General features: G+C 40.1%; 1 protein-coding gene across 1 annotated transcript in view; it reads right to left on the bottom strand.

Annotated features, from left to right (window-relative positions):
* Positions 1-1,514: 1,514 nt before the first annotated feature.
* Positions 1,515-19,185, bottom strand: part of LOC125532807 (putative metal-nicotianamine transporter YSL3) — a 105,467-nt gene continuing 87,796 nt past the window's right edge. Inside the window, exons 5-6 of the mRNA XM_087517036.1 lie at positions 4,695-4,881; positions 1,515-3,132 (exon numbers count right to left, since the gene is read on the bottom strand). Coding sequence (XP_087373162.1) covers positions 2,002-3,132; positions 4,695-4,881 — 1,318 coding nt within the window. The 3' untranslated portion in view covers positions 1,515-2,001. The remainder of the gene's footprint in view (positions 3,133-4,694; positions 4,882-19,185) is intronic.

The raw sequence follows: 19,185 nt of genomic DNA, 5'->3' as shown, positions 1-19,185 counted from the left end.
CTATTTAATACCCCTCTGATCTTGAGCATGATTATCATTTGTGAGCAGTTACTTTTGTTCTTAAGGTCACGGGAGAAATCATGTTGCAAGTAATCATGTGAACTTGATATGTGTTCGATATTTTGATTGTATGTATGTTGTGATTCCGTTAGTGGTGTCATGTGAACGTGGACTACATGACACTTCACCATATTTGGGACTAAGGGAATGCATTGTGAAGTAGAAATTAGATGATGGGTTGCGAGAGTGACAGAAGCATAAACCCCAGTTTATGCGCTATTTCGTAAGGGACCGATTTGATCCAAATGTTTAATGTTATGGTTAGAATTTATTCTTAATACTTTTCTCATAGTTGTGGATGCTTGCGGGAGGGTTAATCATAAGTAGGAGGTTTTCTTCAAGTAAGAATAACACCTAAGCACCGGCCCGCCCACATATCAAATTATCAAAGTACCGAACACAAATCAAACCAACATGGTGAAAGTGAATATATGAAAATCAGGTGTACCCTCAAGAACGCTTTGCTTATCATAAGAAACCATTTTGGTCTGCCATTTGCCTCAAAAGTATTGGGCTACCTTGCTACACTTCTGCTACTATTATCGTTACTCGCTCGTTACAAATTATCTTGCTATCAAACTACTCTGCTACTTACAATTTCAGCACTTGCAAACATTACCTTGCTGAAAACCACTTGTCATTTCCTTCTACTCCTCGTTGGGTTCGACACTCTTACTTATAGAAAAGAGCTACAATTGATCCCCTATACTTGTGGTTCATCACACACACAAGCAAGGCAAATTTTTTAAACTCTATCGCGGAAAGGGGGTAAAAACTGTTTGTATAGGACGTCTCTGCATTAGTGTATACATGGCAGGTACAAACACAATACGAACATCACAACTTTCAGATAATTCACGAGAAACGTCCTTTGAATAATTTAGCTAAATTGTTGTTCAGATGGTCTCTGCGGCAATGTTTTCTGTTGGTCTCTGTGCCAATAGTGCAATGAGTCATCTATCAAAAGTCGTCGCAAAAGAAATCACTGGGCAATGGTCACCGTCAAGGCAAATAAGAATGCAGTATTACATAAAAAATAATTTAGTATGAGATTAATCATTTGTTGGTAGTTGAGGAAGACATCCTTTAAAAAATAGTTCACTTAACTTCCGGCCTACAGTTGGTCTCTGCGCTAATTGGTGTCCATTCACAAGAAACGTTCTTCGAATCATTCATGTATTTTTTGTTTTATTCGTTGCTTTCTTCTTGGGTGAAGTTGGTCTTTCCGCCCATGCACATAGTTGGTATCTTCAAATGTGTTCAAATAGTTCATTTAACTTCCATTTTATCTTTCACATAATTCCCTTAACTTCTGGGTTGCAGTTGGTCTCTGCGCCAATTGGCACAATGGGTCATCTAGTATACATAGTTCCCAAAAAGTAGGGATAAAGGCATCTAGAGTCGTCGATATTTAGGACAAATTGTAGTGACCAATGTGCACTATATGTTGGATGTTTCCACATTTCAACAAATAATTGACAATCATATGCATGACACATGTATTTACATAGAGTCAAAAATCAGTTAAGTGTAAACACCTACCCATTGAATAACAATACATTGAGGAATTTGTGCCTACATAGGTTACCACTATGTTTTGACATTATGAAACTACAAAGAGAGTGTAATAGTGTGGGTGTACTTACACACTCTTAGTAAGTAAATAATTATAACATGATATAGAGAAGTACATTAATGTGCATTAAGAGAATGCACCCACTCTTACATTAAAGCTGAATTCCTGGGATCATCACTTTTTGTATAGTTTCTGCAATGCCTACTATTTCAATGCCACAATGTTGATATAGTGCTTCTAATGTTTGCAGTACTATTTGTAATCCTTGATCGACTTGTTGATAGCTACAAAGTATTGCTTGATCCACCCTCAGAGACATATGTCCAAACAAATATTTAGTTACTTTTACCTATGAAATGCATTCCTCATGGCTTTGTAGGCGCGGAGATAGTTTTTATGAAGGAATCTGCCAAGTCAAGTTGTTTTCCGCTCTGAATGAACTTCATGCACATGGGTGGCTCCACACTGAAAAGGGTGAGCATTGATGATGGTAGTGCAAATAGCCCGTCTCCACACATCAAGCCTGCTGCAACTGCTGATGATAGTAAAGTGGCACTTTGGCTATTAATTTTAGTCCATACAAACATCACTATAGTGCCTATGCACATATCAATGGGGCCAGATGATCCAATGAAGAATGGCAATGCAAACACGGTGACATTGGGAATGTAGTTCATTATTTTCCATCCTTTCCTCTGAGACACAATTGAGAGTGTGTTGACTGCAATGGCAAAGCAAGCTGCAGCAAAGCAAAACTTTAGACAATGGTCAGGGAGCTCCTTGACACCTCCTGTGCCAACCACCGCGATGGAACGATAAACCCCAGCATATGGACATGGGTATTCTGAGTCTGGTGCTCCAATGGGAATGTGTGCCTTGGCCGTTTTTTGGAAGGCACGGAAGATGCATGGGGTAAGAATTGAACCAGTGATTATACCCAAAATTTGCATGATGACCAGGGCTCGTTGTGAGGTTAGTGTCATGTAACCTGTCTTCACGTCTTGTGTTGCTTGCGAGGAAACATGAAGTGCTGACACCACTAGCCCACATGCTACAAGGCTAGCGACAATTGCACCAGGTTTGGCAACCCATGCTGAGACGATGAAGATTGTGAACTTGGCGTAAGTATATGCAACATTCCAGTCCGTGAGCCCAGTTGCATAGGTATTGGTGAGCGCAAGTATCGGTATAATAATGTAAATTGTAAGGACATTAAAGAAAGTTATCTGGTAGAACATCCTTGGGATAATAATTCCACAGATTATTGCACACACCACGTATGCAGTCACTGGTATGGAAAAAGGTATTCTATTTTCAAGGAATACCTCAATCCTTCTACGATCATCATAATTAAGACTCGGGTGTTTTCTCAAGTAGTTCCCCACCACTGAATCCGTTTCTTGTTGTTTTTGTTTGAAGTCAATGAAGGCAGTGACAAGTAGTATAATGAAGTTATAAATACCATCAACAACGATAAGTGTAACTGTAATAAAGACCTGTTAAATAACTTTGAAGAGTTAGACCACATAAAATGCTAAAGGAAAAGAAAGAAAAAGTAACTTACTGACATATTTATTAGATTTTATTTATGTTTCAACATCTGCTATTTTCTTGTGCGTCTTTCCTAGCTTTAGTTTTATGAGTGACTTGACCCCCATAGTTTTGAGACGAGGAACCAAATAGTTAGCATTTGTGGTTGTAAGTTTGATTGGAAGTTTGCTTATTTTGCAGACTATTCCATACTTCAAAATTTTAATATTTCAAAGGATCAAGTGAAAATTTGTTAGGTCTGGTGGTTGTAATTTGACTGAAACTTCGCCTAATTGTTGGAGACTATTTCGTCCTTCAAAAGTTAACAATTCAAAGAATCAAAAGAAAAGTTGTAAATAGACATGCCAATAAATCCAACAAACAATGAGTTAACACACTATGACTTTGAGTATTATTGTGAAGAAGAACTGCATTATGGTTATGAGTGAAACGGTTACTAAAGTGGGAATTCTATTCGTCCAAGTTATTTAGCCAAAATGAAAAAGGTATGAAATATTCTTAGACTACCACAATAAAAAGGTCGGGTATAATCAAATTGTGTTGTTGTCAATGTATATTTTACTTGTATTTTTCACTTTTAGATGTTCCCTAAAAAGGCTAGATTTTGGTAACAATTAACAACTAGAGACAGGGCTTGAATGCTATCGTATATAACACTTGTGGGAAGTATCACGTAGCGCGTATTTTTGTTTATTTTATTTTCGTGAAAACAACTTGCACTCAACTTTTGACTCTACAAAAATAATCTTCCGCCCTTCATGGTAAATGATAATAGATAAGGTAGAGTTGGCCTATATGGAGGACTACGAAGTGAAATAGATTAATAATTAATATGCTAAGTAAGGTCAGCTAAAGATTGTTATCCGATATCTCAATGCGTAAAATCAGTAATTAATTGTAGGTTTAAACAAATCCTTTTATTTTACCTGTTCTTGCAGATGTCTCGCAAAAGAGGGAGAAATTTTCTAATATTTGGGACTACTTGCTAAGAGAAGTTACTTCCAAAATTTAATGTGCCAAGCCGAGTTCATAAAAAATGGTTAGGACAACATTAATAGATTTGTCTTGTATTTTTTATAAAAAAACTTTAGTAATGTACATGAGTCTATAAAAGGGTGTGGGAGGAAAATAAAACTATCCTAGACAGTTCAGCGAGCTATAACAGTTGTTTGTAAAGTTGAAACTAAGAGATTGCGAGGATATATTTGTCCACACTAGCTCCACCGCCATGTATTTTGGGGATAACCATGATAAATCGATGCTCTTTCATTAAAGATCAAACAAAGTATATTTAGATATTCTACAATAATTGCATCGAATTTTGTTTGATCGGACTGGGAAATGTGATTATAGCCCGCAATATAGATGTAGTAATCAGACTCCATAGATACAAATAAACTTAGATAGTATTTTATAAAGTGCAATTTTTTTCGTATAGAAGTAGTATCTTGGTAAAAAATTAAATTAGATGAAATTCCAACCAACAATTAAATTCTTTAGTACATACCTTGTATCCATTTGATCCAACTAAACTTGTTGGATTACTAGTGTGATACCATTGCCCACTTTTTGTTTCGAGAAAAGGGAACAAAAAACCCCATGATGTGATGCCTCCGACTAGCAATGTAATATTTACCATAGGTGGGCAAATCATTCCCACACCAATAAATGTTGTAGAAAAGTCAAAGAAGAACCTGTAGGCACATGATTATATCTATCATTATCCCAAGTAGCTCACTTGTGTTTTCTATAAGGGATATACATGGCTATATACAATTGTTGTTTCTTTGAATTTTTTTATTGAGTTTGTATAATATATTTAACCTATTTGAAGTTCCAAATTTACATCTAGTTGTAATCAGAATAAATATGCTTATAGGGTGAATGATTATTGTTATAAGAGTCATACTCGTGCATCTAAAAATGTCACAAAAATCCATCAATATCCAACGTATTAGAACATCTGTAAAGGCAAAAAACATTGGGAAAATGCACAAAGGACTACATCATGGTATTGGAAAACATCAATAATCATGCATGTGTAATTCATATTTTTTCACAATATAAATCATGTGAATGTACATTGATGTATACAATTAGGGAGGGTAACTCTACACATAGTGGGGAGTATTAGGGCATGCTTATTAACATGATTTCGTAGGTAAAATTCTCATGTGGCACTATATGTAATAAGAAAAGAGAGACCAATTTTATCTTAATCTAAATAGTTATCTTAGAACCTAATGCAAGACATCTTTTAACTTGTCTCTCACCAAAAGCATTAAGTAATGGTTGTTTGGATACAACACTGAGATATAGTTCACTAGAACTGCTATAGCTAAACATAAAGGAGATTATATACAACTTAAGATATAGTGTGCGGGGACTACCCTCATACTGCATGCCTTATTTATTCTGTGATATATATAATCATTGTTGCATAGTATCAGAAGTTAATATTTCAGATCGTCTCATTTATTATTTTTCATGAAACACAGTATATCATCATTTATCGTGATACATTATCATTATATGATACATAATACTCTTTTCTTCATTTAACGGCATGCCACTTGAGCCAAGTTGCCTGGATTTTTTGTAGATGAGCCAATTGTGCTAGTTGGTACACATGACACCTACTAATACATCCATGGGAAGTATCGTGAAATATGTATTAACAAATGAAATATCAAGATATTGTAAATGGGAAGTTCGTTGTTGAATATAATTAGAGTAATTGTGAATAAATAGGACAATTAGCGCGTGATTCAATTTGAGCTACAATGTTTTCAACTTAGATTATTATTCCTTTGAACAATTCTTGTTCCACGGTGAACTTATATTATCATCCATTGTATCAATTATTTTCCATTTTCACGATCAACTGGATCAAATAGAACTTGGACTTCTTAAACCAGCATCGATGTACAACGTATTAAACATAAGAGCTATCAATCTAGCAGAAGCATAATGTTCATTTAACCTCTATGGGGTGCAGTCAGTTATGTAACTCGCTGTGTGACGAAGCAAAATAGAACTACTAGTGAATAAGACAATATTGTAGAACGTTACATATTGAAATGTTTTCAAATACATTCTCCTTTTGCCACCACAAAAAAAAATCTTGGGACCATCAAAGTGAAATTTATTTACGAAATAAAGCATAAAAATATAATAGCTCAACAATCACCACAATTTCAACGATGTCAAACAATTTGTGAGTCTAGAATATGACATCTCACAAATAAGTCTGTATCTTTCGATAATAAATCTTCCAAGTAACTAATAACATTTATAGAAGGAGTGCATATTTTTCATTTTGTGTATTAACATCTTTTTCAATCGAATATGTTGTTGACTTATTACAAAATAAATATTTTAGTTGCTTCATAGTACGAATAATGTTTTACCAATGTACCATATTATTTTAGTTGCTTCACGGTATATATATATATATACTAACCTCGCACCCTAGAGGGAATAATATGGTATCACTACTGCACATATGTTCATCATGGTGGACTCTAAATCCCCATTCTTTATAGGTATGTTGGAAAACTTGGGCCTCTGGAGGAGCAGCCCACTAGCCCATTGTGGACCCATCAATCATTATAAGTGCAATCAAAAATCATTAATAAAGAGAACTCTGCCCCTATTCACTTTGTCAATTTTACTTTCTGTACAATGGAGTTGATTGACTAATTCATCTACATCTACTTGACTCTTGCTCTGCAACCCTTGGACCAGACTCAGTGGAAGAGGTTGTGGAACATGTTATCAGTACAACATCTCCACCAACTCATCACCAGGCCTACATCCAGCAGTCTTTCATCTATCCTACAGAGATATTAATTCAAATTTGTTTCTCAAAAATGAATCCGCATGTCATTATAACTTTTTCCATGATCCCATAACTTTTTGGATTATTTTATGTATCACGTAGATTTATGAAGTTACCCGAAGGTATCCATGTTCCAAACCAAGATAGAGGAAATAAGGGTGTATGTAGTGTTCAACTAAAAAGTTACTATATCAACTTAAACATTCCTATGGAATATGGTATAATCACTGGAGGTATTTCATTCAACAGAAGGGCTATACGTATGCATCAGCACCGATCAAACTCATGGCAACTACGGTCGTAATGAATCATGGCGCTGCATGTCCTCTGCGGATGAAGGTGTCCCGGTCTTCCCTCTTTAATGATATAAGACGTGGGACGAGTAGATGATCTCGAGCAAGACCCAGACTCTCGACAACATTGGCCGGTCATGCATGCATGCACTAATATGCTAGGATTGAACGTTAGGACCATCAATTAAGAACAAGATTAGGAGCCGGCTTGCCAGTGTAGTTGATGGGCGGAAGTACGCCGTAGAGACCGCAGGCTGTATACATGGCGCCAACTATCTTGCTAGAACAACAGTGCCCTGTGTTTTGAATTTCGGCCAAAAAAACGGATTTCGGCCGAATTTCGGCCATCTGGGCCTGGGGCGAAATCTATCTTTCGCCGAAATTGATCAAACTTGGCAATTTTTTTTGAAAATGGCCGAAATTCGGCCATCTCAGCCAGGGGCGAAAAAAATCTCAAACCGAAAATCAAAACGCCAGCGGCTCCTCTGCTCGTTGTCCATCTTCCACTGCGACAGTGTTCCACTTCCATCACAGTCTATGTCGACCTGATTACTTCCATGCTCCGCGCCAATATCGTGCGTGCGTGTGCTAATATGCTGGGTGGAAGTATGCTGCAGAGACCGCAGAGCACCTAGACGGCAGTCGCCGCCTTGCCAGTGCAGCAGCGGCTACTCTTCTTGCCGTTCATCTTAGACAGTGACCGTGCTTTCCCATGGTCTATGTCTACCTCCTTATGGTCTGACCGCTCAGCACGAGAAACACTCAGGTATATGTGTGTTTGCACACTCATATGTTATATATGTTCATTCCATTGCCTAAATATTGGGTGCCTACCGGACTGCTACAATTTTCAACCTTCCTGCACGTTGCGTTTTGTTCTTTATTCATTAACTAGATGCACAATTTTGTAGCAGACTGGATTCTTTGGCTAGCAGCAATTTTGAAGAGGTGAGGGAGAGGAGAAAGGGTAGCTGAGGGCGAGGTTTTTTATTGGATGTCCCCGAAGGGCCAGAGCTAGGTTTTTTGGTGGCTAAGAGTGAGGTGTGCGTGCGAGAGAACATGTGTTACATCTCTGCATGAGCGCGTTGGCATAAATCCCAGCTAATTATTCCTACAGAAAAACTTCTTTTCAGAAATAAAAGAGTCATTTGGATTAAAAAAATAAGTAAATAAATAATGAGCTATGGTTATGACGTGTGTTTAGCCAAAATTATATGATTTTTCCTTTCTATATGATTATATGGAAAAAGAAACCAATTGTTATTTGGACTGGAATTTGCTGCATATGTTCACCACAAAACAACTGATATATTATGGAAGTGGAAAATATGCACCTAATGAAATTTTGAATAATTGCAAATTTCAGGTGGCATTTGGTGGTATGAAATATCCTGAATGATATATACGGAATCTTCTGGGACAAATAGTGGGTGATTCAGGTATAACATATGATGTCTATCTAAATATCCAATGAGAAAATATAAGAAATCTAAAACAAAACTATATTGGCAACATGCACTAATTTGAAAATGCTAACATATTAGTTTTCATTTTTTTGAATAACCAAATTACAGTGTTCACATAATAAAAGAAAAAGGTGTTCCCTATGTAACTTTGTGAAGTTCTTGCCCGTGCAAGCTCTCTCTTTCCTCCCGCTCCTCTGCCACTGGTTCAAGCATCAATCTGTTACTACAAATTAGTTTTTAAAGTTTTAAACATTTTTTACAGCGCTGTTCAGTGAGAGCTGTGTCAAGTTCATCGTCTTGGAATTGAACACATTCTGACGTGTTTCGATCAATTAGCTAGATAGCAAGGCAACCATCAGTGAGAATGGGAAGAAGGATAAGCGGCAATATGGGTGGAGTGTCATGTTAAAATAGAGGACATGGACATACTTGAATCTGGCTTATTGGGTTAGGTACATGTGTTTTTCTTTTACCCATTGCAACGCACGAACATGTTTGCTAGTTACTATATAATATTGTAATATCAAGTTGTATTCCAAATTATAAGCTCAAATAATGAGGCACTTGTGATTTCACCTTCAAACCTCAAACATTCCCTTTCAAATCTACGATTTCTTCACTTGGAGATGCTCCAGTTACTAAACAATGCACATCCCAACTTTATCGAAACTTTTTAACACAGCCTTTTGAGGTCATATGATCACACCATTCCAAGTCTCATATTTTTCATATTTCATTTATAGTTTTTTCAATAAAATACAAATAACCTCCAACTAAATATTTTTGTTTTCATGCCTTAATGTTTGATGTTCACAAGCATTTCAGAGATAAGACCTACAAAGCTACTCAATAAATGAAATATGAAAGTTCTATCAGATTTTAGGCATTCTCCTATACTTGTTGTTCTAAATTGAGTTATATCCATTAATAACCAAGAAATCCATTTAATGGTTTAAAATAGCAAGTGGACCATAATAAAATATGGTGCAATATTTTATTTTCAATATACAAAATTGTTGGAGCCTCTTGATTAATAGTTAAATGCACTTCATATGCTTCCTTAAGTAGCTACCTCAAAAATCCAAATTATTACATAAAAGAGATGGAAATTAAGGTATATTACTGCTCCATCAGTTCCATAATGTAGGTCACATGGATTTTTTGAAAAATCAAACTTCAAAAGCTTTGACCAAGTTTGTGAAGAAAAACATTTACATCTAGAATGACAAATATATATCATCAGATTCACCATAAGATGTAGTTTCATATTTCTATATAAACTTGGTCAAGTTTGTAAAGTTTCATTTTTAAAGCAATTATATGCACTACATTATGAAATGTAGAGAGTATATAATAGTGAAATATAAGTTTTGGTAAAAATCTGGAGCTCCCTAACCCTAATTATTTTATCCTTTTGCTCAATTTACATCATACGTACTAGTGATGAGCGTGAACACCTACTTGTTACTGGAAGCTACACATAAATGTGGCAAATTGTGATAACTGGGAAAAATTCACCAAGTACTTAGCTCTCATGGTGCCTCCCTCCACCACTCTCTCGAAAACCATCAGCATTACCTTACACCACTCTATCCCTTCCTCCCACTCCATCACTAGTCGACCAATATGGTGAGATTTGAGTTTAGTGCATGGCCTCGATTTTGACCAATGGTAGTTGAGAAGGACCGAATAATGAATGCTTCACAAAGGGACTAAGGGAGACTACCATGAGATAAATTAACTTCTTTCAAAATAGGTTCGGTTCAGGCGACAAAAGAAGATCAGGACAAGATAGACTGAGCCGATTCGGTGACTTCCATAGTCGCCCTCACTAAACTGACTTGGGTCTGAACTACGATTCAGATCAAGTCTTACCGAAATAGGATTTCCTTTTTGTCTCATATGTCACTTGGACTTTACTTTTTTATGTTTTTACCCTTGCAATGGTCAGGTGTGGTTGTCATAATTCATATCTCCTCTAGCTGCAGCTTCAAACGGCAGTGTTGGTGGGCCCACATGGTGCTTTGGGGTGTCCTACCTCACATAGATCTATTGTGGGGGCGTGCTTGGCCACAACATGATGCAAGGCATTGCCATCGTGCTTGGTGGCATCTTCTGCTAGAGTAGCCAATGCCAGAACCTGCTCTGGAAATTGTGGGAATCAACTTCCTAGAGTCTAGCCAAAGCATCTATAAGGTAGCTTACTAAATGCAATAGTTTGCATAGTTGTTTGTTATTTGGTGGATCTAGATTCATATGTTTGATGTTGCTCTATGTGTTGAATTTTAGTAATGTTAGTCTTAGTAATGTGAAACCGAAATGCATCTTGTGGTATTTAATGTTAATATATGTTATATATGTTGTGAATGCATACGGTAGTGCATGTTGTTATTGTTGGCACAGATCCCCTATACGTTGCTTGTAGACGAGTGCTTTCCGTCTAGAGCACACTTGTAGTTGTCAGACCGGCTGAGTTACTTTTGCAGACGGACGCATGTTAACTACGTAGATGTACAAGTAAGCAAGCAAGCAAGCAGCTGGATTGATTCCGGCTAGAACGCACCAGCACAACTCGGCGTAACAGGCACATGAGCACACAGTCGATATGATGGCTAACAGGGCCATGTCGGTCCTGCGATTTGTATTGCTTTGATCGGGTACATAGGTATTTAAAGAAGCTAAACTAGCCTATCTAAATCCTACTTGGATGATTGCACCAAGTCCATACCGGACTGGACTACCTAGCCGTGGTTGACTCCAACAATCACCCCCCAACCACGATGTCCTCACTTCACAGCTTGGACGCGGATCCTTCCCCACATCTCTATGAACTTCTATCGCCCCAAAGACTTGGTCAGAATATCTGCAAGCTGATCATCGGTGCAAATGTAGTTGACTTCAATCTTGCCTTCTTCCACGCAATCCCATATGTAGTGATACCTTATATCAATGTGCTTACTTCTATCATGATGCACTGGATTCTTACATAGAGCAATCGTGGACTTGTTGTCAATGTAGGGCACCACTCCTTCCGGTTCCTTGTCAGTGAGGTCACCGAGTAGCCTTTCTAGCCACACACCTTGTCCTGCCGCGGTTGCAGCTACAATATACTCCGCTTCACAGGATGATAATGCGACCACCTTCTACTTTTGTGATAGCCAACTCACTATGCTTCTTCCCAAGAAATATGCCACGCCCGAGGTACTTTTACGATCGTCAATATCTCCTGCCAAGTCGCTATCACTGTAGCCAAGTTGCTCCACCATCTCATTCCGCTTCTCTCTCAAATAGACACAACCGAAGTTAGTTCTCCCTTTGATGTACCTGAGTATTTGTTTCACAGCTGCCCAATGTTCTGTCATGGGTGCTTCCATGAAGCGACTCACTACGCCAACGGAATAGGCCAAGTCCGGTCGTGTATTCACAAGATACCTTAGGCTTCTGACCACACTTCTATACTCCGTTGCATCAACCGCGGGTTCTTGGCTCGTCTTGCTAAGTTTAAGTCGAGGCTCCATTGGAACATGACTTGGATTGCAGTCCTCCATGCTACAGCTTTCAAGAATCTTCTTTGCATATGCCTCCTGGCATAGTGTGATTCCCTCCGGCTTTTTATGTACCTCGATCCCGAGATAGTATGTCAAGAGCCCTAGATCACTCATCTTGAAAAGCTCCTTCATTTGTAGCTTGAATCTAGCAATCTCCTCCTCATCTGCTCCAGTTATCGAGAGATCATCAACATAGATGCCCACTAGCAGACGATCCTTGCCTTTACCTCGCTTGTACATAGCATGCTCCAGTGGACGTTTCTCAAAACCAAGAGAAACTAGTGTACGATCAAGCTTGATGTTCCACGCCCGAGCAGCTCGGCATAGCCCGTACAATGCCTTGTGTAGTTTCAACACCTTGTGCTCCTCTCCTTTTTTGATGTAACCCAGTGGTTGTATATTAGTTGTAGCTCGGCAGGAGCGCTAGAAATCAACAATGCTCGGCCAGAGGGAGGCGTCTCAGAAACCACGCAAGCAAGGCCAGTAGTTCTAGCTGCCACGGCTCAAGGAAGCAACAAAGATTCTGTGACAGCCTGGGTTTTGCCCTTTCTTATTTGCTTGATTTTTCATCTGAATTTTTTTGAAACTTGGAGTTTTTCAATCTTTTCATATGGACTTAAAAACTTGGGCATCCTTGGCTTTCACCCAAGTGCTTCACTTCCCTCCTAAATCATCATTTCACTTCTGACCAACCCAAAAATAATCTTTGGAATATTTTTCTTAAAAGAAAAATATTCATTTTCTTTCAAAAATCCTAAGCCAGATCAGTTTGCTTCAAAGCAACCCCAATTTTTATGGCTCAGAAAAATCTGAGAAAATTCACAAATATTCTGTGAACCCTAGTGCACCTTCCTGAGCAAAAATATTTGAGCACTTTTTGGAATATTTTTGCTACAGAAAATCTTTTCTGTTCTGGACAGAAATGGTGGTTTCTACAGCAACTACCATTTTACTTGCTCCACTTGACCTGAACTTTCTTATGCATCTTTACCTTAGTAACTTATCACTAGCCTCCAAAGCACAACTTCAAACTCCAAGGCATTTGACCACAGTAACATCACAAAGTTACTGACCAGAAACTTACTTGGTGTGTGAAAACTTCTCTACTGCACCTGGATCCAAACCAAATCGTGGTAACACCCAAAACTACCACGAACAACATGCCAGACATTGAGTTTATGCTTAGATCGACCTGATGTCATAGTTCACGCGGTGACCGTGTTCGTCCAGGCGTGCTGGCATGCAGCCGACGCGCTCTATGACGCGCCCGAGCCTCTGTTGCTCGCTTCCCCGCCTACCCAACCATGCCAAACCTCGCCACCATCATCGTCTCAATACTCTTAACTCCTCCCTGGCACTCGCCGATACCGGAGCTCGCCGCAGCGACCACGGGCAAGGTCCGGCCAGCCCAACAGTGTCGAGCGCACTGTACTCGTCGCCATCCTCTTGATCCTGTGCTCGTCTCCGCCCGCCCACAGTGGCCGCGTGACCTCCATCGCCTTCTCCCCCTCTCACTAACGCCGCTCGTCGCCGGGCGCTGTGGACAGGTGTCCACCGGCGGAGCCCGAAGCACCCTCGCCGCTCGCCTATATATAGAGCCCTCCCCAGCCTCCTCGAGCACCATCCAGCACTCACACACACCCCACGATCGAGTAGGAAGCCGGAGCCTGGCCTGGCATGCCTCGGGCCGCCGTGCCCGAGCTCGAGCTCGCCGGCGGTCCCCTCTGGTCGCTGCAGTAGCTCCAGCCCCTCCCAGGCCTGGGCGACCCCTCCAAGGCCTCTGCCTCTCTCCGGTGAAGCCGTCTCGCCCGCTTGGAGCCCCTGGAGTGGCCTCTGCTCGCCGTCTTCCTCAACTCCGGTGACCTCCACGTTCTGCCTCCGCTTGCGAGGTTGATTCCGACGCCGTCCGACCGCCCCTAGCTACGCTACGGGTATGGGCAGGTGCGCCTCAACCCCCTCTTTCCATCCCTCCATCTCGTTTGGGCCAAGGAGCCCTTGTCGCCAGCGAGAGCTCCGGCGAAGCCGCGACCCCCTCTGTTTCCTTCTCCCTCTTCCCCCACCTGACTAGCAAGGCCCGCTAGTCGCCACTCTGTACGCGCGCCAAGCGGTACGAGTGGTGGCGCCCCTGGGCTTTACGCCTTCGACGTCACCCCCCAGTGTATTTCTTTTATTCAAATTCATTTGAATTTACAAAACACTTCAAACAGCTATAACTCTTCAACCATAAGTCCAAATGAATTGATTCTTTTTGCATTGTGTTCTTTGATAAGAAATCTAGCATCTCACCAAAGATGATATTTTTCTGAGCTGTCTAGAATTTCTGGTGATTTTCAGAAGTGTTCTTGATATTTTCTTTTTGTGTTTAAAATTATTTTCAGAAGGTGAGGCTTGTCTTGAGGATCACCAGGAGGCTTGTGAACCTCATCTGCACTAAGGCAAGCCACAACAACATTTTCATGATGCCATTTCAATATTTGTGATTTTCTTACTTGAATGAAATGATTAATCCATGCATTTAAATAATTATTGAGTTATTTATATTCTATTAAATATTGGTTAGTTGTTATGCTTGATTTACAGAATGGTTGAAACTAGTTTAGTGGATAAAGCAAGTTAAGATTTATTTGAGGTGATGTTAGAAATAATTTTGTTATGCATATTAGCAATTATTTAAAGCTATGTTTTTGCCCTCTTAGATTGATAAAAAATTGTTAGAAAATGTTTTGTTAAATACTTGTTTAATCATATTACTTGTCTTGCGGAATGTTTGAACCCAACTTAGTGATAAAGAAAGTAAGAGTTGTTGATAGTGAAATCTTTTTGACAAGCATACGAGAAATTTATCGGAGTTACTTTCTTGCATAAGAAATCAATAAAACTTGTTGCAAAATATTTTGGTTAAGTTGTGAGTCATTTGAGCAAGTAGAGTATTTGAGTTGTTGACATTATGTTTGGTGTGTATAAGGATGACATCGGTCATTTTTATCATTATATGATGCATGTGTTGTTTTGCATTCCATGGCATGCTATGACACCGGTTATTTTTAGTTTAAAGTTAAACCCGAATATAACTCAACTTGAATATACCGTTGACTAGGTCATGGTGCCGCTGAATCGAGTTTCTTTCCAGTGCAACCACATTTGCCTTTGTGGGAAGGCCTTGATTCGGTCCATTGACACGGCCTCTGGTCGGTGCCTCCATCTAGGGAAGGTTAGGTCATGCTTGCCCTAGCCCGGTAAGCAGACATAATCTTGTGTGCTCGTTGATGAGATTATGGTACCGAGTCCCCGAGTGGGAGTGTTTTGACCACGACGGTGGTCGGGGAGTCTTTGGTAGACACGGGGCCACCCAGGACCAGCCCGTTGGGGATTTGGGTCGGAGTGACCGGGAGAGTGCTGTGGCAATGGAGGGGTTTTGTCGGAATGCCGTTGGTTCACCTGAATGGGAGTACGAGGCCATGGGTTCCGTGGTGTGGGTATAGTGTGCTACCTCTGTAGAGTGTGTAATCTATCGATAGCCGAGTCCACGGTCACGGACACCTCGTAGTAGGTCCCACCATGAGTCAATGTTTATTAAAAATTGCACACTAAGCTATGAACTTTGCATTGTTGATGTATGGCAGAAAGGCCATCGAGGCATTTGGGACCAAATGATGGTCGTGATTGTGATCGCCATAAGGATCACGAGTTGTTCTTGAGAAAGACCACTTTGGTGGTGTGTTTGTGATCTAGAGATGATCAAAGTTGGTAAGCTGTCTCGAGGGACGTTCGAGCATGATCACATCATGTTGACATATAGTGTTGCGTTATTAATAATTGGTTAAATATCATGATATTGTTTGACATTATGATTGTGCCTGTTGTGAGCTTGCAAGTACATTCAATGTACTGACCTAGCGAGTCATGCCAGATTTCAGGAAAGTATCATTGGAAAGGAGCGCGGTTCGAGTCTAGATCGTGTCCACATCGGTGTCCCTGTGATATGGAGCTTCCGCCACGATGTTATTCCGCTACCACGTAGTTGTTTGGATCGAGGCCCCTTTATGTTCACTAAATAATGTACATGTTGTTCAGCCGCACCGAGTGTGCCGCTTGGCCTCGATAGCTGTTGTAATGTGACTCTGTTCCACTAGCGTCAATAAAGCGGTTGTTTTTCTGTACCAAGATGTTGTGTGTTGCCAGAAGACATGGTCTCTGGGCTGGCAATGCATGGTAAACCGGTCGCTCTAAGCCGGGGTGCCACAGATTCAGATGTTGCATGGTCATGTGCTACCACACATGGGCCAGAAGAATGGATTACACCACCACGTTGTGGTCCAGCAAGGAGAGAAGTGGTGCAATGCCCACGTGATGGGCTAGAAAAGAGCCCAGCCAAAGGAGGCAGTTTTGGAGCGTTAGAATCATTAGAAACAAAAACTTTGGCAAGTTCAGAAGCAAGTGTTTCTTCTTCAATAGCGTACGGACGATGCGTGTTGAATCTCTCTCCAAAGGAAGCGCTTCAAATGAACTCGATGAAGTTGAAGAGTAAAGGGCAACAATGTTTGCACATCGAGGAACCGGAAATTTTTGAAGACGCAAATACGGAGGAGTGTTGGCGTCATGCTATGGAAGAGGAGTTGGAATTGATCCATGACAACAATGCATGGGAGCCTGTGGATCTTCCCAACAATGAAAAAGCTATAAAACTCAAGTGGGAATTTAAGGTCAAGAAAGATGTTGAAGGGTGCATGAAGCACAAAGCAAGGTTTGTGGCCAAAGAGTATGTGCAAGGGGAAAGTATGGACTTCGAAGAAGTATTCATTTCCATTTCAAAGATGGAGTCAGTGAGATTACTCATCGCTCTCGCGGCTCAGAAATCATGGAAAGTGCATCACATGGATGTAAAACCTGCATTTTTGAACGGTGAGTTAGAAAAAGATGTGTATGTGAATCAGTCACTCGGCTTCATCAAAGAGGGAGAAGAGCACAAGGTACTGAAGTTGTACAAAATCTTGTATCGGCTATGGCAAGGACCTCGGGAGTGGAACATCAAACATGATCGGACATTGATTTCTCTTAGATTTGAGAAAGCCCCACTAGAGCATGCAACGTACAAGAGAGGTGAAGGAATGGATCGTCTACTAGTTGGCGTCTATGCCGATGACCTATTAATTACGGGAACAGACGAAGAGGTGATTGCAAAGTTCAAGATACAGATGAAAGAGCTTTTCAAGATGGACGATCTCGGTCTTTTGAGCTACTACCCCGGGATAGAGGTACATCAAAAGCCAGAAGGGTTCACACTATTCCAGAATGCATACACAAGGAAGATACTTGAAAGTTGTGGCATGAAATATTGCAAGCTAATTAACGCTCCAATGAAACCTCATCTTGAGCTAAGCAGGAATAGTAAAGCACCTGCAGTTGATGCAATAGAGTATATTGCAGTGGCCACTGCAGCATGTCAAGGTGTGTGGCTAGGAAGGCTACACGGTGATCTCATGGGTCGAGATCCGGAAAAAGTGGTGCTCAATGTTGATAGCAAGTCTGAAAGTTTTATACGCGAGGATCCAGTGCTGCGTGATAGGGGCAAGCACATTGATACGGTGTATGACTACATGAAAAACTGCGTGGAAGAAGGTAAGATAAAGGTCAACGACGTTTGCACCGGCGATCAGATGGCAAACATCCTAACCAAGGCTTTGTATCGAGAAAAGTTCTTGGAGATACGGAGAAGGATCGGTGTCGATGCAGTGACGTGACGACGTCTTGTTTAGGGGGGTGAATGTTAGAGTTAAACACGGCTAGCAGTACTAGTCCGAGTAGGCTTAGAATTTATGGCCGTATCCTACTTAGTTAGGTGCTAGCAGCGTATATAAATATACATGTACCCCTAGGCTTTGTAACCGAACCACGGAGATCAATACAAAGCAACCAGGCATGTTATGTGCCTGTGGCAATCAATCTAATGTGTGTGCGTGCTTCTGTTATTGTTTTCGGCCGGATCGATCGGATCCTGGTTGTTGTGTACGTGCGTATTGAGAGGCCAGCTTTTTACCTGTGGATCGAGCCGCTTGGGGCAGGAACCAAGACAGCTAGTGTCGCGTCATTCGTCGTCGGTTATCGTCTGTGGTCGGAAAGTACTCGGTGTCGGAACTGAGCCAATAGTTATGTGATAAATGTTGTTATATGTTTGGGATGTTCTATATATTTACTAATTAAAATTAGCAATGCACTAACCAATATCTTGTTATTAGTACAATGTGAAATGTTACACTTAGATACTACTCCCTCCATCCCATAATATAGGAGCGTTTTACACTAGTGTATAATGAGAAATGCTCTTATATTATGGGACGCCGGGAGTATTAACCAATGGAATATGTGTTGGATGTTTCTATATGGTACAATTTTAGGATCCAATATTGTATGTTTCATTTTTATGTTCGCTATCATCTAAGAAGTCAAGATCAATAATTTGTCCCTCTTACCTTTTCGCCTCTCACGTCCATTTATATTACTATTAGTGGATAATTTATACATAATGGTGGAAGTTGGAGAAGTCTTATTTTTTAAGTTAAAATCATATTAGTAAGCTATAAGATTAAACCTGAACTAATTGTTTTACTATTCTATTGTAAATAGGGAGATTAGAGAGGAACATGTATCACATGTGATCACTATTATGATGTTTTGGTGTGCCGTCTAAAATATTAAGAAATGCTCTGTATAGCATCACCAAAATGTGACAAGCCTGACGATATTATAATTTTGTAATACTGAACAAAAAAGTGTCGACAGTTTAGGTGTTAAAAGTTCTAAGTTTGATATGGAGATAGATGTTGATGTCCGATTGTCTAGATCAAGGATT

The sequence above is a fragment of the Triticum urartu genome, chromosome 1A, assembly GCF_056163025.1.
Source record: "Triticum urartu cultivar PI428250 chromosome 1A, HENAU_Tu73, whole genome shotgun sequence".
In the NCBI taxonomy this organism is placed as follows: Eukaryota; Viridiplantae; Streptophyta; class Magnoliopsida; order Poales; family Poaceae; genus Triticum; species Triticum urartu.
Note: the sequence above shows the minus strand (reverse complement) of the source record. Positions and strands in the feature narration are given on the sequence as shown.